A 23,872-nucleotide genomic window follows, 5' to 3' on the forward strand; every position below is an offset into this window, starting at 1 on the left:
AATCAAATTAACGCCCCCTGCCCCTCCCCGCCTTTCCCGCTTTTCCCCTTCCTTCCCTGCTCCCGTTTAACCCCGGGAATGCTCCCGAACAAGGCGCCCTCATCATTAAGAATTGATTTTTTATTTATGGCCGCGGTGCCGCCCCGCGATATCCCGCCGTAATTCCGCCTTTGGAAACCCCGTGTTTACGCCGAGATTTGTGTTCCCGCCGCCGCTTCCCAAATCCCATTTTTTTTGTTTTTTTTTTTTTTTCTCCCTCTCTCCCCCGGCGTGGAAATATCCGATATCCTTCATTAGCTCGATTACATCGGATAAGGGGTTTATTCCTTTAAATTATTTAACCTTGGGAGAACCCGCTGGGACCCCATAAATTCCGGCCCCGCTAATGAAAATCATCCGTTAGGGCCGTTCCCGAAGACAACGGGAAAAGGGATTAAAATATCTCGGAAAATCAACTCCCTTTTCTTTTTAATTCTTGGAATCCGACAGACTCGATAATTCGCCAAAAACCTCCTTTTTTTTTGCCCACCTCGGCGCTGATCCCAAAACTTTTTTTGTAGCGTATCTGATTTTTTCCCCGGATTTTTGGAGACCTTGGAAAAGCCCCTTTGGAAGGAGAGAGGGTACTGAGCTCCCTTTTTTTAGCTGAATTTGGCAGAATTTAGCTAAAAATTCCAGAAATAAACATGCAGCAATTTTTGTGCCTTTCCCTGAATTTCCTGGAATTTTGATCCATGGGAATGGATGGGATCCAGACCTGGAAATGGGAAGGGATGGAGCTCAACCCCAAAAATTTGACTAAAACCCAGCAGGGTTGGTGGAGCTCCACACAGGACGAGTACTGATAAATTTTGGAAAGATTTGAGGAAAAAACAATGGGATTTGGGGTGGATTTTCAAGGAAAAAGGCCAAAAATGCAAAATCTGCCCTCTTTTCCTCATTGGGTTTTCTTTTGGTTTGGTTTTGGGGAGGTTTTTAAAGCAGTTGAGAAGAGCCAAACAACCCCAAAATTCACCCAGCTGACCCTAAAGATGACTCGGGAATTCGGGCACGGAATAAATTCTGAATTATCTGGAATTCTCCAGTTTTCTCACAGGACATTCCAAGCAGGATTTGATTCACCGGGATCAGCCAAAGATTCTGGAAGAGCCAAGAATCTGAGCAAGGAGAACCAACCATCCCCTCCCCAACCCAAGCAACTCCAGAAAGACACAAAAATTCAAATAATCAAAGATTTGGAGATGGGAATATCCCATTTCTGTCCTGCCTTGGAAGTGAGACCGGGAGCTGCCGGATTTATGGAGCTCCAGAAGTTCCATGGAGGCACCGGGAAGGACCAGGCCACTCTTGGGCCACTGGTGGCCACCAGACTGGGCAGTCCTGGCCAAACCAGGCCCCCAGAGGTCTCCAAAAGCACCAATAAATTGGTTTTAAAGGGATCAGAGCTGGAGCTGGGATTTGCCCAAACCTGGAGCAACTTCACCAGGATAAAAACACGGAGCCAAGGGAAGAGTTCAGGATCAATCCCAGGAGGAAATCAAAGGCTCTGGATCCTCATTTTTCCCTGGATCCCATTCCCAGAGTGTGCAGGAACCCAACCACCCTGACCCCAAGAAAATCCCGGGTTTAAAACCTCGGTTTAAGGGCGGCTCCTCAGCTCCCCAGCTCTGACAGATTCCAGTTCCAGCCTCCAGCTCCAACCTGGAGCAACTTCACCGGGATGAAATCGGAGCCAAGGGAAGAGTTCGGGATCGATTCCAGGCAGGAATCAAAGGCTCTGGATCCTCGTTTTTCCCTGGATCCCTTTGCCAGTGTGAACACGACCACCCTCACCCCTCTAAAACCCGACATTTAAACCGGGGTTTAAGGACGGCTCCGTTTCTCAGATCCCAGTTCCAGTCTGGGATAAAACCAGAGCTGAAGGAAGATCCGGGGAGGAACCAGAGGCTCTGGACCTTCACCTCCCCCAGATCCCATCCCCAGAGCATGCAGGAACACGACCACCCTGACCCCTGGCAAACCCCACATTTAAAGGATGATTTAAGGACGGCTCCTCAATTTCCCAGCTTCCCAACCCTCCTGGAAACCAAACCCAATTTCCCTGCTTTAATCACCGCGCCTCGCTTTGTCTCCGAGCCCTTTCTTTGCCTTTCTGTCCCTTTCTTCTCCATTTATTTCTTTTCTTTTTGTTTTTTGGTTTTTTTTTTTTTGTTGGTTTTTTTTTGTGCTAAACCTGTAAAAGGCGCCGGGCTCGGAGTTCATTTGGCCGCGGAGCTGATAAGCCATGAAAAACACGGAGCTGGCGATGGAAGCGCTGACAGCGCCGGCTCTGCCGCGGGCCCAGCTGCAATTTGCCTTCCAGGGCTGTCTCCGAAAACAAAAACGCTCCACACGCAGCATGCAAAGAAGTTCCGAGTGCGTTGGGGGGCTCGGGGAAGGAGGAGAAGGGGGTGGAAAAAGCCACATGGAAGACGAGAAGGGCGGGTGGCGCTGGGAGTGGGGAGAGAGCTGCAGATCAATCATTTATAATTAACAAAAATCCGATTGGGGCTTTAAATAGAGATCAATGTGCGGCGGGGCTGAGTGGATTGCGAGGATGTATTCACCTTCTCGTAACTCTCCTCGCGAGCTGTCACACCTCCCGAACCCCCATTTGTTTTGTTAACAAAGCTTCAGGGGGCGCCGGGCTCTCATTGAAATTTCATTAATCTAATGGAGTAAAGTCCTGGAGAGGGGAAAAAAAAAAAGAAAAAAAATCAAATTCTCGTTGGGCGAGATGGTACCTGGGAAAGATAACCTCTGGTTGAACTCCCCGCCTCGGCGGGCTCTGCCATCAGTCTGGGAGCAGACAGCAGCGGGATGATTGCAGCCACCGGCCGCAGATCCTTCTTCTGCTGCTGCTGCTGCTTCTGCTGCTGCTTCCCCCCCGCGCCCCCCGGGCCGAGCGCCGGCGCCGCCGGCCACGCGCTGCGACCGCGGTGGGGTCACGGCGGGGACTGGGACAGGGTCAGGTGTAAAATCACCACGGGTTTGGGGCTGGAACCACAGCGGGGTCATGGTGGGGACTGGGACAGGGTCAGGTGTAAAATCACCACGGGTTTGGGGCTGGGACTGCTCTGGGGTCATGGCGGGGACTGGGACAGGGTTGGGTCTGGAACAACAAAAGGGTCATGGCTGGGTCTGGACCAGGGACTTGGGTCTAAAGCCACCTTGGACTCGATTCTAGACCCACCACAGGCTCAGCTCTGGAACTGGAACCTCCCAGATGTCCCCTCATGGGATCCCAGGGTTGTTGAGGTTGGCAAAAACCTCCAAGATCAAGTCCAAACTTCAACCCAGCGCTGCCACGGAATCATGGAAGGGTTTAGGTGGGAAGGGACCTTAAAGCCCATCCAGGGACACCTCCCACTGTCCCAGGTGCTCCAAGCCCCAATGTCCAACCTGGCCTGGGACACTTCCAGGGATCCAGGGGCAGCCACAGCTGCTCTGGGACCCGTGCCACCCCTCCCGTGTGCCCGCTCTCCCACGTCCCCAAGTGCCACATCCACACACCCCTTAAATCCCTCTGGCAGCTCCACCGCTGCCCTGGGCAGGAAACCGGGGTCTTTTTTGGGATATCTCCACTCCTCCCTCCAGCTAAAAATCCCAAACTTCTCTTCCCCACGCACTCCAATCCTCAACTTCTCCTTGAAACCCTCAGGGATTTTGAGGAGGTTTCCAAGGGAAAACTTCGGGGTTTTCTCTTGAGAACCTCCGCGTTCCTCCCACTGCTGGATGCGTGACCTCCCCGGCAGCTCCCGCTAGTTTTTCGGGGATGTTGTATTCCGAATATTCCAGGAATCCCAACAACTGGAGTAACACAGCCACAGGAGACTCTCAACTTTCAGTTCACGCTCCTGGCAAATTCCTCGTCCTTCTGGCTGTGGGAAAGAGCAGGAAACTTGAATCCGAGAGAGGAAAGACCGTTAAAAAAGCGGAAATCTCAGGGGTTCCTCAATGCCTGGCACCGCGGGCAGGGCAGGAATTTTTGGAAAACTCCGGGAATTGGAGAGGATGGTTATAAAGCTGAACACAGACATCTGCACAGCCCCATTCCACTCCAGCAGGGGCAGTTATTCCACAAATTCTTTCTAAATTTATTGGGAAAATGAAATCGCCCGTTCCCCCTCTCCAAAATCCAGGTGGAGGATAAAATCCAGCTGCAATTTTTATTTGGGATAATCCCAGGCAGCGCCAGCTGTGGCAAGCAGTGCCGAGGCCTTGGCTGCAACCCCAAATCCTGCCTTGATTCCCGTTTAAAGGAGCCCCTGATCCCCCAGAAATCCAGGAAATCAAACCTGGAAAATCCAATTAAATCCATTTTATGGCCCTGGTGGGGCCATGGTGACGGGTCCCAGCTTGTCCCCACAGAGTCCCACAGAGTGGCACCAAGGGGATTCAGAAGATCCGGATCCCACTCAGGACATCCCTGTGTTATTTTTTTTTATTTTTATTTTTCCCCTCCTTCCTGCTCTCCAAGGTCTTTCCTCCTCCAGTCCTGAGTTTTCTGAGCTTTCCTGTGGCGGGTGGAGAGGGACAGATCCTCCCTGTCCTGGGAAAAATGGGATCAGTGATTCCACGGAAAACCCCAACTCCTTCTACTCCACAGGCACCTGGATTGGTGTCCTTGGGCGAGCTACTTCTCGTGGTGGGACTTCCCTCAGGGATGGAATTCCCAGGGGATCTGTGGCTGCCCCATCCCTGGAATTGTCCCAGGCCAGGTTGGAGCAGCCTGGGATAACAGGAATTGTCCCAGATGGGACTGGAGGTGGTTTAATGTCCTTTCCACCCCAAACCATTCCAGGGTTCCGGAATGCTCACCCGACCCACCCCAAGTCCCTCCTTCCAGCTCCAGGTTTCCCAGGCCGTGATCCTCTCTGACTTCAGGGAATCAGAGGGGAAAAAAGCAGGAAAAACATGGAATTGAGGGAAGGAGGAGTGGGAGGGCAGTGGGGCAGCCAGGACAGAGTGACCAGGACAGAGTGACCAGGACAGAACAACCTGGCCAGGACAAATGGACACGGCCAGGCCAGCAGATCCCAGCCTGGAACGTTCCCAGGAGTGAAAACAGGGAATTTTGGCACATTAACACTGATTCCTCCATGGCCACAGCACAAAAAATTCCCATTTATTTTGGGCAGAGACAACAGAATTCCAAGAACATCCGGGGAGGATGGAGTGAGCCAGGGATTCAAGGAGAGGGCAACATTGAGCCAGGAAAATTCCCAGAGGGAATTCTGGAGCTGTTATCCCACAGATATCCCACATTCCCACTCTGACCACGGTTATCCCACATTCCCAAGCCCTCCACGGCCGGTGTTTCCCACCTGGATCCACCTGCGGAATCCGCCCCCATCCCTTCCCGTTTATCCCGCCCCAGCCCCGCTCCGGAATCGCCTTTCCCTTCCCGAGCCAACCGGGATAAAGGACGAGCAGGGAGAGAACAAGAAAAATCTCTCCCACAGAACATTCCAGATGGAATAAAAAAATCCCAAAATTAATTTATTTTTTTGTTTTGTTTTTAAGCGCGGCACCTTTTTGGGAATCCGTGCGGGAGCAGGGAAGCGAGGAAATCTGGGAAGGAGGGAGAGGCGCACGTACGGCCCCGCTTCCAAACACACACACGGACGAGCCTTGGGGGAATTGGGTGAACTTTTGAACCAGAGCTGCGCAGAGACAGAGCCGAGAGCCTGTTCCCACTTTAATAAACAATTCCCTCTTTTTTTTTCTCTCTCTTTTTTTTTTTTTTTTTCTCCCCTCAATTAATTAAGGTTTGGGAGGGAAAAAAAATGGCAGGAGAGGAGTAATGGAGCAGGCGGCGCGTTCCTTACAGATGGATCCTACCTTTGGCTGCTTATTAAATCTCTGCATGATTGCGCTGCAGAAAATTAATCGCATTGTTTTCCCTTTTTCCGAGGGCTCTGCAAACAGCTCGGGAAGCGCGGCTGGGCTCCCGCTCCCCGCCCCCATTCCCGCCTGGCAAGCAAGGCCGGGATCGGGAACCGCGCTGCTTTCGCCCCGTGGGTTTCTCGCGCTGGGGGAGCCGGGAGGGGTTTGGGGGAAATTTGGGATTTTTATGCTTGGGTGAGGCAGGATCTGGTGGAAAATAGGGAAAGGGTTGGGAGAAATGTGCGGGGAGAGGGGAGGGATCTGGATCCCTGCAGGGTCCATGAAAGGATGGGGGACGGTGGAGATGGAGACCAGCTCTGGCCTCGTCTTCCTCCTCCTCATCCTCATCTTCATCCTCATCCTGGTCCTCACCCTGATCCTGATCCTGAGCTGCCTCCTCATCCTCGTCCTCATCCTGATCCTGATCTTCATCCTCATCCTGATCCTCATCCCGATCTTCATCATGATCCTGATCCTCAACCCCTTCCTCGTCATCCTCATCCTCGCCCTGATCCTGATCCTCATCCTGATCCTGATCCTCAGCTTCCTCCTCTTTCTCCTCCTCCTCCTCCCACCTCCAAAGGCACCACCACCAACCCCGGGGTCCCAGTTTGAGCCCCAGACTGGGATGGGATGAGGAGCCCACCCCGAGGCCTTCGGCCGAGTCCGGATTTGCATTCCCATTGTTTGGAGCAAGCTGAGCACTTCCACAGCTGCTCCCAGGCCTCTGGAATTTCCATCCAGGCCCTTTGGACACCAAAACCTGGGAAAACAATGGAGCAGGTGTGGGACTGAGGGAAATCCCTTTGTGCTCCCGTGGAGAGGGACAGGGCACGGCCCCAGTCCCGAAATAACCCCAGCAGCTCCCCTGGGAATTCCCCAAGTTCAAAAACGGGGAATGAGGCCAGTTCTGGGATACGGGGGGAGGGAAAAAGGGGGAAAAGGGGAAAGGGGAAAAGGAAAAAAGGGGAAAAGGGGAAAAGGGAAATGGGAAAGGGAAAAGGGAGAGGGAAAAGGAAAAAGGGAAAAGGGAGAGGGAAAAGGGAAAAGGAAAAAGGGAAAAGGGTGAGGTGGAATTGACCTTTCCCAGACCTCCCCTGTGCTCTGAGGCAGAGATTCCTCACCCAAGTTCATCCCAAACCTCCAGCTTCCCCTGTGGAATCTCAGGGTGGGAATAAATCCCTTCCCAGGCACAAAAAACACCAGCTGGATGCCAGGCTTTGAAATCCCCCAGGATCCAGAATTCCCAACCACCAAATCTCCCACTTCGGAGCCCTCCAGCCCATCAGGGTCTGCCCGGAGCTGGATTCCAGCTCCAATTTTTAGGAATTTCGCCTTGCTTAAGGACAGGAACAGCAGGAGCAGCCCCCAGTGCTTCATATCCAAAATCCCAGCCAAGAAACCAGGAATGTTCCAAATTAAACCCCAAGGAATCTGCTCCAATGGAGGAGGGATGACGGGGAAACTGAGGCACAACGAAGAGCAAGGATACGAATCCAGAATTGGGAGTGCTTTGCCTTCCCCATCTGTCTTTTCCTTCCCCATCCTTCTTTTCCAAATCCTTCTTTTTCCATCCCTCTTTTCCTTCCCCATCCCTCTTTTCCAAATCCTTCTTTTTCCATCCCTCTTTTCCTTCCCCATCCCTCTTTTCCAAATCCTTCTTTTTCCATCCCTCTTTTCCTTTTCCCATTCCCTCTTTTCCCCATCCCTCTTTTCCCAATCCCTCTTTTCCCTCCCCACCCCTTTCCCCCATCCCTCCCCACTCAGAACCACCACCCCAAACCACCCAAACCTCCCCGTGGGAACAACCCCCAACACCCCAAAAAAACCCTTCCCAGCTGGAAAAACCCCGACTCCCTCGGCCAAAACCCCGCGGCTCGCGCTCCCTGCGCCGCGGAAAAGCGGCCGGGGACGATCCTTGGCTGATCCTTGGATGATCCATGGGCCACGGTTGCCATGGCTGCAAGGTGACCCCTCGGAGCCGCGGCCGCACCAGCCGGGGGCAGCGGGGTCAGCGCGCGACCGCTCCGACCCCCGGGGTGAAAAGTTCAGGCATCCCAGGAAAAACCAATACGGCCCCGCCGCGGCCGCTTCCCGATTTATTTCCATTCCCAGCAAGCCATGCATAGAAAATCCAGATAAATCCCATTCAGCCCCGCCGGGATGCGACACCCAATGGATGCAAACAGATGTCCGCGGGGAGCGGGGGCTGGGGCGGGCTGCCGTTAATATTTATTAATAATTTCCATTAATCCCGCCCGAAAATCCCTTCTGTTGTTCTGCCCACTTTTTAAAAGCTCGTTTTTAATTCCTCGCCCTCCCTCTGGAATTTTGGATTTTTTTTCCCCCCTTGGCGTTTCCTGATCGGGCGTGAATTAGGGAGGATAATGAACATTTCCAGCGTGTCGGCGCCGTTAGCGCCCCGATCGATTCCCCCAACGCTTTTCCCGGGATTCTGGTGACGGATGGGTCCCATTTCCAGCCCAGCCTGGATTTTCAACCCTTCCCAAGCTCTCCTTGAGGTCCCACCTCGGCAGAAGCTGCCACGAGGTGGCCACGAGGTGGCTCCTGGAGCCCTTGAAGAAAGTCCGGAATATTCCGAAGGGATAACGGGAATCGCGGCACGGCGGGGGTGGGATGAGGCAACGCAGCAAATCTGGGGTTTACGGCCAAGAAAATTTCTCCTTTTTTTTGTGGGATGGTGGAAGGGAAAAGCAAGAAAATGGGATAGTATACATAAAATATTAAAATTTTAAAAAATGGGGAAAAATTTTCCAAAATGCCCTGGAAAATGGGATTGTGTGGCTGTTTTTTAAGGGATGGTGGAGGGGAAAAGCAGAAAATCTGGGATATTATTTAAGAAAAAATGAGAACTAAAATTCCTTGGAAGAAGGGATGGTAAAGGGGAAAAGCAGAAAATCCGGGACATTATTTAGATTTTTTTTTTAAGGGGATTCAAATTTCCCTGGAAGAAGGGAAGATAGAAGGGAAAAGCAGAAAATCTGGGATATTATTTTAAAATATTTAAAAAGAAACAGTGCCCAAAATTCCCTGGAAAAGGGGATTTTTGTGGCTGCTTTTTAAGGGATGCTGGAGGAAAAAAGCAGAAAATATGAGCTATAATATAAAATACATTGAAAAAAAAAAGATGCCCAAAATTCCCTGGAAAATGGGATTTTTGTGGCTGTTTTTAAGGGATGATGGAAGGGAAAAGCAGAAAATCTGGGATATTATATAAAAATATTTTAAAATAAAAGATGCCCAAAGTTCTCTGGAAAATAGGATTTTAAATGGGATTTTAAATGGGATTTTTGTGGCTGCTTTTTAAGGGATGGTGGAAGGGAAAAGCAGGAAAAGGGTCGGGAAGGAAAAGGGGGATGGGAAGGAAAAGCCGATCCTAAACTTGACCCAGCCCTGATCCCATCCCAGGGATTTTTTTTTCTGGCCTTGGCTGCTGAACCAGGGTCGGGGTCAGGGATTGGGGCTGGGACTGGGATCGGGGTTTTGATCCATTTATCCCAACTCTAATCCAAAAACCAAACAAAAATCTTCCATTTTCTGGGTTTTTTTTCCCAAGATTTTCCCAGGCTGGGTGGGATGAGGGAATTTTTTCCCTCAAACCAAATGGAATTTTTCAGGAATTGCCATCCTAAGAAATTCCCAAATTTGATCAAATCCTCGATTTCCCTGGAGCAGAAACTCAGGGAGGGGTGAAACTTTGAGGCAAAAAAACTAAAAAAAAAAATTAAACAGAGCTTAAAAAAATGTAAAAATTAATTAAGAATGAACAAATCCACCCCAGGGCCAGGAAAATCCTGGGATTTTCCTGGGGAGGGACAAAAATTCCCGAGGAATTCCCCCAAAGTGGCCCCAGACAAAGGCCAGGGTGATAAATGGGGGTTTGGGGTTAGGCCGGGGTTTAGGCCCGGTTTTATCTAAGCCGGGTAAACAGCTCATTAATCCCGAGACTAAATGAGGTGGGAATGCAAATATCGGGGGGATAAGGGCAGGGGACAGCGGAGGGGAAAGGAAAAAGGGAAAAAATGGGATTTGGTTTATAGGGGTGGAAAATAAAAATGGGATTTGTTTTATATGGGATGGAGGAAAAAATGGGATTTGTTTTATTGGGGAGAGGGAAAATGGGATTTGTTTTATTGGGGAGGGGGAAAATGGGACTTGTTTTGAAATATTTTAAAGGGTTTGGAAGGATTTTAAAGGATTTTGAAGGTTTTTGAAGGGTTTTAGAGAGTTTTGAACTATTTTAAAGGATATTTTTGAGGGATTGGAAAAAAGGGTTTGGAAGGATTTTTGAAGATTTTAAAGGATTTTGAAAGTTTTTGAAGGGTTTTAGAGAGTTTTGAACTATTTTAAAGGATATTTTTGAGGGATTGGAAGGGTTTAAAGGGTTTTAGAGAGTTTTGTACTATTTTAAAGGATTTTAAAGGATTTTAAAGGGTTTTTAAGTTTTTTGAAGTATTTTAGAGGGTTTTGTACTATTTTAAAGGATATTTTTGAGGGATTGGAAGGGTTTAAAGGGTTTTAGAGAGTTTTGAAATATTTTAAAGGGTTTTTAAGGTTTTTGAAGTATTTTAGAGAGTTTTGTACTATTTTAAAGGATTTTAAAGGCTTTTAAAGGCTTTTGAAGGGTTTTAGGGAGTTTTGAACCATTTCCAAGGATATTTCCGAGGGTTTGGAAGGGTTTGAAGGGTTTTTAAGGCTGACACCGGCCCCGTGGCTGCTCCAGCCCTCTCCCATCGCGCCCTTCCCGCACACCCCATGCATCAGGTGTTTATCGGGAATTCCGCAGCTCTTCCCCGGTTGAAGTGTTTTAGGGAGTTTTGAACCATTTCCAAGGATATTTTTGAGGGTTTCGAAGGGTTTAAACGGTTTTAGAGAGTTTTGAAATATTTTAAAAGGTTTTTAAGGTTTTTGAAGGGTTTTAGAGAGTTTTGTACTATTTTAAAGGATTTTAAAGGGTTTAAAAGGTTTTTGAAGGGTTTTAGAGAGTTTTGAACCATTTCCAAGGATATTTCCGAGGGTTTGGAAGGGTTTGAAGGGTTTTTAAGGCTGACACCGGCCCCGTGGCCGCTCCAGCCCTCTCCCATCGCGCCCTTCCCGCACACCCCATGCATCAGGTGTTTATCGGGAATTCCGCAGCTCTTCCCCGGTTTTGGAAGGAGTTCAGAGAGCACCGGGACTTCCCCTGCCCTAAATTTGCTCCTCCCTGGCTTCCGGTGCCTCCCGGCCCCAAAATCAGGGCTGGAATAATCCCAAAAGCCATCAGTTCCCAGTTAAAATAAACTTCCCGTTTCTCCCCCAAATTCCAGGGGATTTTTTTGGGTTTTTGTGGCTTTGATCCTCTGCGGGGCAAGGCCAGAGCAGCTCCCTTCAACTGATTAATGAATGAATGAATTAATGATTAATTAATTAATCAGGAGGTGTTTGGGGGATTTGGGATGGTTGTCTCCGGTGGGAGATATCCCTGTCCATGGCACGGGGTTGGAATTGGGGGATTTTTAGGGTTTTTCCCACCCCAAACCGTTCTGGGGTTTCTGAGTTCAAACCACCCAGACCCCACAACAGCATCCAATGGATAAACGGGATCCAAAGGACAAAATTCCCTAAATCCAGCTCAGTCCTTCCCTCCCGCACCTCTTGGGGCAGCTGAAGGTTCTTTGGGATTATCCAGGCCAGGAAAAGGAGGGAAAATCCAAAAAACTGCCCAAACCCAGCGGGTGCTGGCTGGGAAGGTGCCACAGTGAGGGGGAAAACCTGACCCCAAATCGATCCCGACCCCCAATCAATCCTGAGCCAAAATCACCAATCCCAACCCCAAATCATCAGTTCTGAGCCCAAATCAGTCCCGATGCATGGGACATGTCTCTGGGGTGGGATGGGTTTATTTGGGATGTGTTTGTGGGATGGGATTGGTTTGGGATGTGTTTTTGGAGGATTTGGGGTTTGAGGGAGGATTTGGGGGCTGGGTTTGGGTTCTTTGATGGGGTTTGGGGATAAAATGAGAGGACAAAGCAGCACCTGCGCGTGATCCCGGCCAGGAGCGTTCCCAGACCCCCTTCCCAAGGCCTGTTCCCAAGGCCCATTCCCGTTCCCAAGGCCCATTCCCATTCCCAAGGCCTCTTCCCAAAGCCCGATCCAGTTCCCAAGGCCCGTTCCTATTCCCAAAGCCTGTTCCTGTTCCCAAGCCCCGATCCCATTCCCAAGGCCTGTTCCCAAGGCCCATTCCCGTTCCCAAAGCCCATTGCCGTTCCCAATGTCCGTTCCCGTTCCAAAGTCCATTCCCATTCCCAAGGCCCGTTCCCAAGGCCCGTTCCCGTTCCCAAGGCCCGATCCCAGTGCGCGTTCCCGGGCGCGCTCCCGACCCCGCGCGCTCCCGGCCGGCCCCACACGGGGGCGCTGCAGAATTCCGGAGTCGCCACCGCGCCCGGGGAGACCGCGGGACCCCCCCCATAAACCCAAAACCACCAAATAACCCCAAACAGACCCTAAAACCACCAAATAAACCCTAAATACACCAAATAACCCCAAACAGATCCTAAATACACCGAAATAACCCGGATTAGACCCTAAAAACACCAAAATAACCACAAACTGACCCTAAAAAACACAAAAATAACGCCAAATAGATCCTAAATACACAAAAATAGCCCCAAATGCACCAAATAGACCCCGATGGATCAAAAAAATCCCAAATCCACCTGAACAGACCCCGACAGCCACAGGCAGGTACCGCTGAGTAACCCCAAATCACACAAATAGCCCCAAATCATGCAAATAGCCCCAAATTATGCAAATAACCCCAAATCATGCAAATAGCCCCAAATCATGCAAATAACCCCAAAGAGCCCCTAACAGACACAGAAGAACCCCCGCCCCCCAGACACACGGACACCCCAAATATTCCCTGACAGCCCCAAAAATCCACTGGTACCCCAAAATGTCCCCCGAGACACATGGACACCGGAGATCCAGTGACACCTCCGGGCACACCCCAATATCCACGGAGAGCCCCAAAAATCCCCCAATAAACACAGACACACCCCGATCTCCACTGAGCAACGGGAATAAAGGAATGTCCAAAGGGATGGAGATCAATATCCCAAGGGGCCGATCAATATCCCAAGGGATAAAACCATATCCAACGGGATTAATCAATATTGAAAGGAAACAAAGGGATATCCAAAGGGATCGATCAATATCCCAAGTGATAAATCAATATGCAAAGGGATATATCAATATCCAAAGGGGTTGATCAATATCCACAAGGACAAATCAATATCCAAAGGAAACAGAGGAATATCCAAAGGGATCAATCAATAACCAATAGGATAAATCAGTGTCCAAAGGGATTGATTGACATCCCAAGGGATTGATCAATTCCCAAGGGATTGATCAATATCCCAAGGGATCGATTCCCAGGAGGAATCCAAGCCAGGAAAATCCTGTCCCAGGGGATTTTCCCCAATCCAAACTTCTCCAGCTCCCAAATTCCAGGGTTTTTTTGGGAGAGCGCCATCCCAAATCCAACCTGCTCCAGTGAAAAGCAGGATTTAATAAATTTGGGAATTCGGGAAGGTGGGAAAAGCCACACGATCAATCCCAAAGAAACCAGCAGCAAGGTAGGCGAGGAATAGCTGGAATTTCAGGAATATTATCCGGAATTTTCACATTTCGTGGGAACGGACGAGGTGCTAAAAACCCCCAAAATCCCCTCCTGAATTATGGGATGGATGGAAAACCAAAGGATTCCGGGTTTATCTTTGATCTTCTCCAGAAGATAAAATCCCAACAATTCCAAGACACTTCAGCGACATTCCAGAATTCCAAGAAATTTTCCACAACAGAATTCCCAAAAAATCAGGACTCACCCTCATCCTGGAATTCTGTCGGGAACGAGGCCGGAGAAATCCGGGAAGGGCCAAAATTCCAGCTGGGATTTTCCTCGGAGCCGTCATGTCCGTCATGCTCGTCCCCTCCTGGATGGGGGTGATGAGGAGAGGTTGAATTTTGGGAAAATTTTTGGGAATTTAGGAATTCCTAACCCCAAATATCCCAGTTTCCTCCTGGTTCCCTCCAAAATCCAAACTGATTTTTGTGGGATTTCAGGGGTTTTAGGGTCAAGGCAGGGAATTCCTGCTGGAAAAACCTGGGAACGCCAAAATTCCAGAGGCAAATCCAAATTCTTGGCCTGTCCTCAGGCTGTGACCTTCTCATAAATCCACTTGTAAAATAAAGATTTACACTAAAACGGGGAATTTCCCAGGATTTTAGGGAAGAAGAGCTTGGAAATCCTTCAGGAGAGGGAAAAAGGATAAAACCATTAATTTCCTACATAAATTTACAGGGAAAAGGATAAAAACATGGATTCCCTACACAAATGTACAGGAAAAAGGATAAAAACATTAATTCTCTGCACAAATTATAAGGGAAAAAGGACAAAACCATGGATTTCCTACAAACAAATTACCCAATCAGGGTGTGGAAAGGATCTTTCCACCCCTGAAATTAACCTTATATTGAATTTTCCAGGGAATTTTCCTGCTGCTCTTGGATTTTCTGGAGAGGCCGCTCAGTGCCAGGTGCTGAGATGGCTTTTCACGAAAACCCAGCAGCGATAAAAGATTTCTAATTCGCTATTAAAAGGTTTTAAATCCAACATTAAAAGGTTTTTAATTCAATATTTGTTCTGGACCAAGCGCGCGGGGCCGGGGCCGATAAGGGAGCGGGGGCAGCTGCTCCTCACTCAACGCCCTCCAAACAGCCCCAAAAAGGAATTTCCGGCTGCTCCTCCGGCGTTTTCCAAATCAAGATGGGACGATAAAACGATTCTACATCAATAATTCCCATTTTTAGGGAAAAAACGGGAATCGTAAAAGTAAAAAAGTGGGACGATAAAACGATCCAGCATCAATAATTCCCATTTTTAGGGGTGGTTCCAAGCTCTGCTCAAATCCATGGAAATGGAGCTGCTTCGTTTTCCTTAACGCCGAGAATATTCCGGAATATTCTGCAATATTCCGAAATATTCCTTCAGGAGCGACCCAAAATCCCACAGCCCTTGCTCCGTAAAAAGCCAATCCCATCATTTTTCCATTTGGATTTGCATCCTGAGGATTTCTCATGCTTTTAATCCACTTTTTCCATTAAAAAATTCTGATTTGCTGCTTCCCATGGAGGGATAAAAAAAAGGGAATTAATGAATCCCAGGAAAAAACAAACAATTTCCATGGATGACAGGAAAAACCCTTCATTTCCCGCAGCTTTTTATGGGAATTGCAATTAAATTTCCTTGGCTTGATCAGGTACCCAGAGCTTCATTAAACATCTCTTAAATCCCAGGAAAAATCAATGCCAGGAGAGCTCCAGGTGGGATTTTATGAGGAGCGGAAGTGAAATCCCTACTTTTTTACCTCAAAATCCAAATTTTTTTACCTTAAAATCCTAATTTTTTGCCTTTAAACCCTGTTTTTCCATTCCATCCATCCCCAGCTTACCCCACCACAATCATCCCCCCAAAAAAACCAAATCGTTCCACCATCATTTTTTTTTCGGGATGCGATCTCACCCAGAAATCCCAGAAATTCCTCCCCATATCCATAACGAGCCGATTTCCCAAATTTTCCAAATTTCCACCCCGAGCTGCTGGACATGGAATCTGCTCCAAGCCTCATTTTCTCTTTTTTTCTTTATTTTTTTCATTTTTTTGGCTTTATTTGTTTTTTTGTTTTGTTTTGTTTTGTTAATTACACGTAATAAAGCGAACTCCCGGCGCCCTAAAAATGCCGAGAAAAGGGAAAACTCTTTGGGATCGAGGCTTTTCCCGGATTATTTTTTTTGGGCTGGAGCTGCTGGAGCTTGCAGTGATTGCCAGCGCCCAGCAGGTCGGGCTGCAAGGCAGCAGCAGCCGGGAATGCGCTGCTGGAATTTCACTGCCATCCCCTCCCCCAGGCACGGAAAAACATGGAATTTCTTGGGAATATCCAAAACCGGCAAGGAATAATGCCAGGAATGGATAAAAACATGGAATTTCTTGGGAATACCGTGAGCTAGCAAGGATGGGGAGGAAAAACGGAGGATTTTGGGCTCATGGAGGGGGGGATAATTTCAAATATTCCGATCTTGGCAATCCTGCGGCGGGTCGGAGTTTAGGGTGGAATAAACAGGAAAAGCTGAAGTTTTGGGATGTGGAGAATAATCGCAAAGCAAATTCAGCAGCTCAAGGGTTAAATTATTCCTTGTCCCAGGGTGGAGAAAATTCCTGGATACAAAAATGGGGAATAACCTGGAAATTATTAATCCTTTTTCCTGGTTTTTTTTTGGGAAGCAGGAGGGGCTGTTCCCATTGGGAGGAATCTCAGGTAAGGTTAATTAATTAATTAATTAATTTACTGCTGCTCCTCCCAAACTTGGGGCCTTCACAAGGCATCCTACCAAAATAATTCTACAGAACAGGAAATAATTAATAAATAATTCTATAAAACTCCGAGTGAAGCAATAATTAATTAATAATTGGGCAGAATTGCAGTCAAAACTGGGGAATAATTAATTAATAATTCTATAAAACTCCAAGTGAAGCTGGGAAATAATTAATTAGTAATTTGGCAGAATTCTAGGCTAATAATTAATTAATAATTCTACAGAGGGGACAATAATTAATGATTCTATGCTGAATAAATAATTCTATATACATAGAATATATTATATTTATATATAATATTTTATCTATATAATAGATCTAATTTTAATATTATGTATCATATTTTTATTATACATAAAATACATTATATATTTCTATATAATTTAAAATATATTTTTATATATATAATATAGAATGTATCTAATACATATAATTGTAAAAATGATTTTGTTTTCTTTCCATCTCCCCTGTGTTTTGACATCTCCCGAGCCGGAGTTTCGGTGTTTATAAACAGGGGAATTCCAGGGCCGGAGATTTGAACAACGCCTTCCAAATCTCGTCAATCCCAAAAGTTTTTTCCTGCTTTTCCCCAAACACTTCATAAATCTAAGCCGGGTTTGGGAGCCTGAGCCCAGCTCAGCAAAGCCGGAGCCTCCCGGCATGAGGCAAAAAGGGTTTTTTATAAATAAAACTTCCTAAAATCACCCAGCACTCCATTAATTCCCAGACACTCCGGATCGGCTTCAAAGGGAATCTTTGCAGCAAAAAAAGGAATTTTGGGGTTTTTTTGTTGTTTTAATGATTTGCTACTTGGCCTTGTCATAACTACATGCAGCAAAAAGGCCGTGGCGGGGAGAGGGTTGGGGAAACGCGAAGTTCCGGCTCCTAGGCAGCTGCAGCTCTGTGGATTTGGGGTTTTAGATGAAAAAAGGTTGCAAAGGTCTGGGTTTGGGGTTTTTTTGGGATGTTGCTCCTGAAGGGAGAGGACGGGGATGGACGTGGTGGCGGCTCCGCCACGACTCCAGCAGGATGGGGTTTTATTCTGAGGCAGAGTGAAAAAAAGGGATCAGAAAATGGATAAAAGGGAATCAAATGATCCCACAAAATTATTCCAAAAAAGTTACACCAAAAAATGAGACCAAAAATTGATAAAATATCGCCTAAACTGGGCCTACGATGAGGTGAGGCCTACTGAGGCCTACTGAGGCCTAAGGGCCTAGTCCAATTTTTTCTTTGTTAATGAATCGTTTTAATTAACAAAGCTCCCAGTTTTTAAATCACAATTCATCCCTCTTCTTTTGATTATTCCTGACTCCAGGAAGTCAGAATTTTCTGGGGTTAAGGCACGGAGCTGGGACAAGCAGGAGTTCTGGGTCCAACCCCTGCCGACGCACATTTTTTGAGCCTCAATTTTCTCAAATTTCATAAAAATGGAAGAGCCTTCCTCCCTCTCCTGAATGTTTTGACTATTTATGAATATTTTAAGGAATTCTGCTGATCAGCAGTTCAGGGAAAGCCATTTGGGATTAATTTTGGACGGAAAAATAAAAGCGTCGTCATCAGCTCCGTGCAAATAAATCTGGGTTTATTCACCTACTTGGGTTTGTTGGTTTTTTTTACAAAATAAAGGGGAAAGTCGTTGCTTTCCAAAAGCTCCTTCCAACCCAAACCATTCCTTGACTCCCTGATTTTTTGACGCTCAGGAACTCAGGTGACTGTAACCTCTCCTCGCAGACCCTCAGAGATGGAAAATGTGACCGTGGTTTTCCCATTTTCCCAATTTCCCTTGGGATACCTGGCCAGGTGTTCCCTGAGCACTCCAAGGACTCATTCCCCCTAAATTCCCAGTGGATGCAGCAGGAATTCGAAGCAAGCTCTCTCCTCTTCAAATCCCTGCCCGCTTCCATATCCCGATTTTCCTACTTTTCCTTCAGCTCCCAACTCCATCAAAAGAATATTCCAAGGAACAAAAGGCTCCCTCCTCCTCCATCCTTGAAATTCCACGAACCTTCCTGGTTTAAAAACCTCATTTGGAGCCTTTGATGCGCTCGGATCTTCCCTCCCTCCTATTTTTTTGTTAATTTTCGGCCCAGCTGTCCGTTGGACTTTTCCAAAGGGTGCCAGATGCTGGATTCATGGGGAAACAATGCTTGGGAAGCAATTAAAGCTCCGAGGCTCTGATTGAAACGGGGTATCGCCGTTCCCGGCGGGAATTGCGAGGCTGCTGCGTTCCTGGCCGTTCCAGGAGGGGCTGGAAGCGAGCCCTGAGCAGGCAGGGAACCGCTGGAATTTATTCCTGGGGAAAAGAGGGATCAGAGGAGCCGGAATGCTGGGAAGGGATTTATTCCTGGAGTAAAGGACTGGAGGAGCCGGAATGCCAGGAAGGGATTTTATTCCTGGAATAAAGGATCAGAGGAATTGGAATGCTGGGAACGGGTTTAATTCCTGGAGTAAAGGATTGGAGGAGTTGGAATGCTGGAAAGGGATTTATTCCAGTAGCTCCCACCTTGGTGTAACTCTGGGAGATCCCCATGGATACCAACCATTTTTTAAGGAAAAACCACAAATCCACCAATCCCTGTGCTGCTCCCAAGGCGCTGAATCGGGAATTCCATCCCTGGATCCAGCAGAGCCGAAGGAGCTCCAGCTCAGCTCTGAGAGGCCCCACACCCACCAATTTCCCAGAGATCCAGAATTCCCTCCTGCTGATCCTCAGGAATCCCAGGAAGTTCAAATCCTCACTCCCACGATGGAGAAATTGAGGAGCAAAGCCAAAATTTCCTGAATTTTTAACAAGGAATGGTCATTCCCGGAAAATTCCCATCCTGATCCTGGACTCTGCTCCCACTCCAAGCTCAGGGAAGTTGAGGGACCCCCCCAGAATCTTTTCTCCCAATCAATTCTCCATGGGAATATCCTGCCCTTTCGAAGCTTCCCAAACATTCCTAAATTCCTGGAGTTTCTGGAAAACTTCTCAGCCTGGGAATCGATGCCAGCGCCCCAGAAATTGTGGGATTTGTTCTCCGGGATGAGATTCCTGGTGAGGAATTTTCCCACCCCAAGACCTGCCCCCCACATCCATAAAGACTTTTTCCTGGGAATTTGGCGCACGGAACATCCCCCGCTCCAACCCTTCCCAGCTGGACTCACCTCGGGATGGGAATTCCAGGTGGTACCTGAAAAACCAAATGGAAAAAGAGCCATAAAATCCCAGATTTTCCTCCAGGATTATTCCAGCCTGAAGAATGAGGGATGGATGGGAAGATCTGGGAAAATGGGGAATGGGAAACATGAGGAATTCCAGGAGGAATTCTGATGGGCCAGCCCTGAAGAACTGGGAATGGATGGGATTTAAGCCCTTCCCAACCCGAATTCCATGGATTTCCATCCCTTGGAACAGATCCTTCTCCAAACACAAAAATTCCTGCCACCTTTTTCCCCTCAAATCCTTTAAAAGTCACCACTTCCAACCCCAAAATATTCCAGGATTTTTTGCTGAGCTCATGGAAGTGGAGGGTGATCCACGCTCTGCCCATTCCCCCCACAAAAACAAAAACAAAAGGTTTAATATAAAAAAATCAGGATTTATTCCTCTCTCCCACTTCAGGAAAATCTTAGGAATCATTTTAATCCAGGAATGGCGCCAGGAAATTTGGGAATCCCACCGAGGGTTGGGAGTAAAGTACAAAGTGCCCATTCCAAGATGAGCTCTGGTTGCAGGGAGAAAATTTCCCAGAATATTGGGTGGGAAGAGCCTTTTGGAGGAAAAACTGGGAATTTTTCGGGATGCTTTTGGGGTTGGGTCTCCAATTCCACAAGGAATTTTTTCTCCATCCTGTGGCTGCTCCATTTTATCCCAAAATCCTCAAAATCCAGCCCCACATGAGGGCAAACGGAAAAGCAGCTCCAGCTTTTTTGCCCCATATTTTATCTTTAAATTCCAACATTTCCATGGAAAATCCCAATTATCCATCATTTAAGCAGAAAAACATCATCTCTAAGAGATCCCTCCATTCCAAAAAATCCAACTTTCCCAAAATTCAGGATATTTCTGCCTCCTGGACAAAGAAGAGCAGCAAAAATCCCCTTTTTTTTTTCTTTTCTTTCCGGGAATTTTTGCCTCAGACGCTTTTCCCGGCCACGTTTTAGCGCCAACATTTCCTGAATGATTTTCTGTCACTCGCAATTCCCGCTCCGTGAAAGCACCGGGGCTTTGTTCCCGACCTCTGTCATTTTTAATCCCAGGAAATGGCCTAAAAAAAATGGGAAAATTGAGTTCCGTTCCCTCCCGGAGCAGCTCCGGGGAGGCAGATGGAAAACGCCAAAAAAAGCTTGGATTTTCCTGCTTTTTTTTCATTTTTTAGGATAAAAAACCAGCAATAAAAAAAAAAAATCTGATTTCAGCTCAAGGATTTGGTTTTAATTCCATGGTTGGATCATTTTTACTCTGGGAAGGAAAATTTTGGGATAAAATGGAGTTAGGAACAAGGGGAGGAGAAATTTTTTGGGAATGTGGAAGAGTCATGAGCTCATTTCTGCCTCTGCCAACAGAAATCTTGGATAAATCCCATAAATTATGGATTTTGGGAGCCCTTGGATTTCCAGGAAGTTCCCCCACAGAATTTTGCCCTTTTCCCAATATTTTCCCCTAAATTTGGTGTTTCCCCGACCCCTTCCTGCAGAAAACTTCATCCTAAATCCTGTTTTTCCAGTATATTCTTGGATTCTTAGGCCTGCAACACCCAAAAAATGCAAAAATTTGGGTTCAACAGGATTTGAGCAGCTGGAAAATCCCAAAATTCAAACCCTCTGAGCCGGATCCATAAAATCCAGGTAGCTTCCAATCAAATTCCCAGGTTTTCCTCATTAATTAATTAAATATTCTCAAGGGAAGGGGTGGAGTGGAATCTTTGGAGCCAGGATTTAAATGTCTGGGTAAATAAATATTTTTTAAAAATCGATGCTGGACGAGATTTCCAATAGAGAAAAAAAAAAATGGGAGCCGAGAAAATGGAATTGGGAATTCCCCATTAGGGGAGAAACGGATTTAAATTCATTTTTCAGCTCACTTGAGGCTCTCAGGTTTCAGGTTAATGAGGGATCCAGGAGGAAATGGATGGGAAAATTGGGATAATTCCATCAGCCGGGCTGGGAAAGGCTGGAAAATTCCGGAAAGGAACAACCCAGAAGGCTCCAAACGGAATTAGTGGTGGGAGCGAGCTCAGGGATAAAAGGAGGTGAAAATGGGATTAATTTAATTTGGATTAATATGAGAAATTCCTTCCTTAAAAGAAAAAGAGGGAAGAAAATCTCCATCCGGAATGAAGCAGGAATATCCGAGAATTTTTTCCCTAAAAAAGGGGAGGAAAGTCCCCATCCTGAAATTAGGGAATTAATCCAGAATATCCCAGAATTCCTTCCTTAAAAAAGGAGGAGAATCCTCATCTGAAAATAGGGAATAAATAAGGAATATCCCAGAACTCCTTCCTTAAAAAAAGAGGGGGAAAATCCCCATCCTAAACCAGAGAAAATCCAGCCAAAGCAACAATTCCCCCATTATCCTGAGTCTGGAATATCCACAAAATCCCAAACCACGGGAGAATTCCTGCAGAAGGAGGAATGCCCAGAATGTGCCGGAATTCCGGAGGTTTGGAGCGGGAAAGGCAGGAGAACCCACCTGGCTCCGAGGCGCTGGAAGGAGCGGAGGATGGCGTCGCGCCGCTCCCGCGCCCGCGCGCTGAGCGGCTCCTCCTGCAAAGCCCGGCTTAGGAAATCCTCGGCCTCTGCAAAACAGGGAATGGGAATGGGAAAATCAGGGAATCTGGGAATGGGAAAGGGAAAATCAGGGAATCTGGGAAGGGGAAAGGGTTCAGGAAATGTGGGAATGGGAAAGGGAAAATCAGGGATACGCGGCCTTGGAGAGGGAAAGCGGCCGTGGGAAGGGGCAAGGAAATGTGGGAATGGGAAAAGGAAAATCAGGAAATGTGGGAATGGGAAAGGGAAAATCAGGGATACGCGGCCTTGGAGAGGGAAAGCGGCCGTAGGAAGGGGCAAGGAAGAGGGGAAGGGGCAAGGAAATGTGGGAATGGGAAAAGGAAAATCAGGAAATGTGGGAATGGGAAAGGGTTCAAGAAATCTGGGAATGGGAAAGGGAAAATCATGGAATCTGGGAAGGGGTTTAGGAAATCTGGATCTGGGAAAGGGTTTAGGAAGTCTAGGCCTGGGAAAGAAACCTGGGCCTGGGAAGGGTCAGGAAATCTGGGAAGGGTCAGGAAAATCAGGGACACGCGGGCTTGGAGAGGAAAAGCCAGTGTGGGAAGGGGCAAGGAAGAGGGGAAGGGTCCAGAAATCTGGGAATGGCCAGGTAAATCAGGGATACATGGGAGGGATGAGGTTTTGGGGGGTTTTGGAGGGGAGGGATGAGGTTTTGGGGTGTTTTGGAGGAAGAGGGATGAGCTCAGTGCTGCCACGGCAGGAAATGAGAGCTGAAACCCCAAAAACCACCAAAAGTGATCCCAGCTGCTTCCTCAGCACCAAGTTTGGGGTCCACAGCCCCCACATTTTTGGGGTCAGGGACAGGGAGGCCCCACCACTCCCCAAATTCTCCTCGGGGTCAGGGTCAGGGAGGCCCCAAAGCCCCCAAATGTTGGCGGTTGGGGACAGGGAGACCCCAAAGTCCCCAAATTCTCCTCGGGGTCTGGGAATTCCCACCACGCCCCAAATTCTCCTCGGGGGCAGGGCCAGGGAGGCCCCATAACCCCCGAAGACCCCAAAGCACCCCAAAAAACGCCCCCCCAAACCCTCCCCGGCTCCGCCCCACAGCAGGACATCCCTGCGGGGCAGGAAGGGGGTGAGGAGGGATCCGTTACCTTCCAGGAGCCCCTGGATCTCCTGTGGGATCGGGGCATCCATGGGATCCTCTGTGATCTTCGGGATCCCCTCCCCCGGGGCCGCGATCGCTGTGGGGTGACGGGGAGGAAGCCGCGAGGGCGGGGACACCCCAAAACTGAGGAGGAGGAACCTTTGGGGTTTGGGTTCCTCCTCCTTTTACACCCCAGCAGATCCCCGGGATCGTTCCGAGCCGTCCTGGGTGATCCCAAAAACTCCAGGTGGGAAAAGCTGAGCTCCGGCCAAGGAGCTCCACCCGGAATTCCCAGCTGGAATTTCCTCCCGGACCTCACCTGGAGCCTCCCCGGGCTGTTCCTGCCCCCAAAATTGGGATTTTCCCAGGTTTTCCCCCACAAAAATTCCCATGGGGAAAAAAGGGGGATGTTCTGGGATGAAATTTTCCCATTTTCTGCATGGAAAAGAGGTCGGGTTGGGAAAATAATTGCCTGGGATGGGGAAAAGATGGAAAAACTCCTGGAAATTTGGAGTTTTCCACATGGAAATATGGAAAATACTCCTGGAAATATGGAAAATATTCCTGGGAATTTGGAAATTTCCACATGGAAATACTCCTGGAAATCTGGAGCCGCTCATCCAGGTGCTCCCGGGTGGTTTGGGCCC

The 23,872-nt window shown here is 48.0% G+C and overlaps 1 protein-coding gene across 1 annotated transcript in view; it reads right to left on the reverse strand.

Moving 5' to 3' along the window:
* Positions 1-23,328, reverse strand: part of SKAP1 (src kinase associated phosphoprotein 1) — a 56,427-nt gene extending 33,099 nt beyond the window's left edge. The window contains exons 1-4 of the mRNA XM_041473876.1: positions 23,233-23,328; positions 22,041-22,146; positions 19,514-19,539; positions 13,815-13,922 (exon numbers count right to left, since the gene is read on the reverse strand). Of these exons, the coding sequence (XP_041329810.1) occupies positions 13,815-13,922; positions 19,514-19,539; positions 22,041-22,146; positions 23,233-23,275 (283 nt within the window). The 5' untranslated portion in view covers positions 23,276-23,328. The remainder of the gene's footprint in view (positions 1-13,814; positions 13,923-19,513; positions 19,540-22,040; positions 22,147-23,232) is intronic.
* Between the last annotated feature and the right edge of the window lie 544 nt (positions 23,329-23,872).

Source organism: Pyrgilauda ruficollis, unplaced genomic scaffold, assembly GCF_017590135.1.
Source record: "Pyrgilauda ruficollis isolate IOZ18807 unplaced genomic scaffold, ASM1759013v1 scaffold304, whole genome shotgun sequence".
Taxonomy (NCBI): Eukaryota; Metazoa; Chordata; class Aves; order Passeriformes; family Passeridae; genus Pyrgilauda; species Pyrgilauda ruficollis.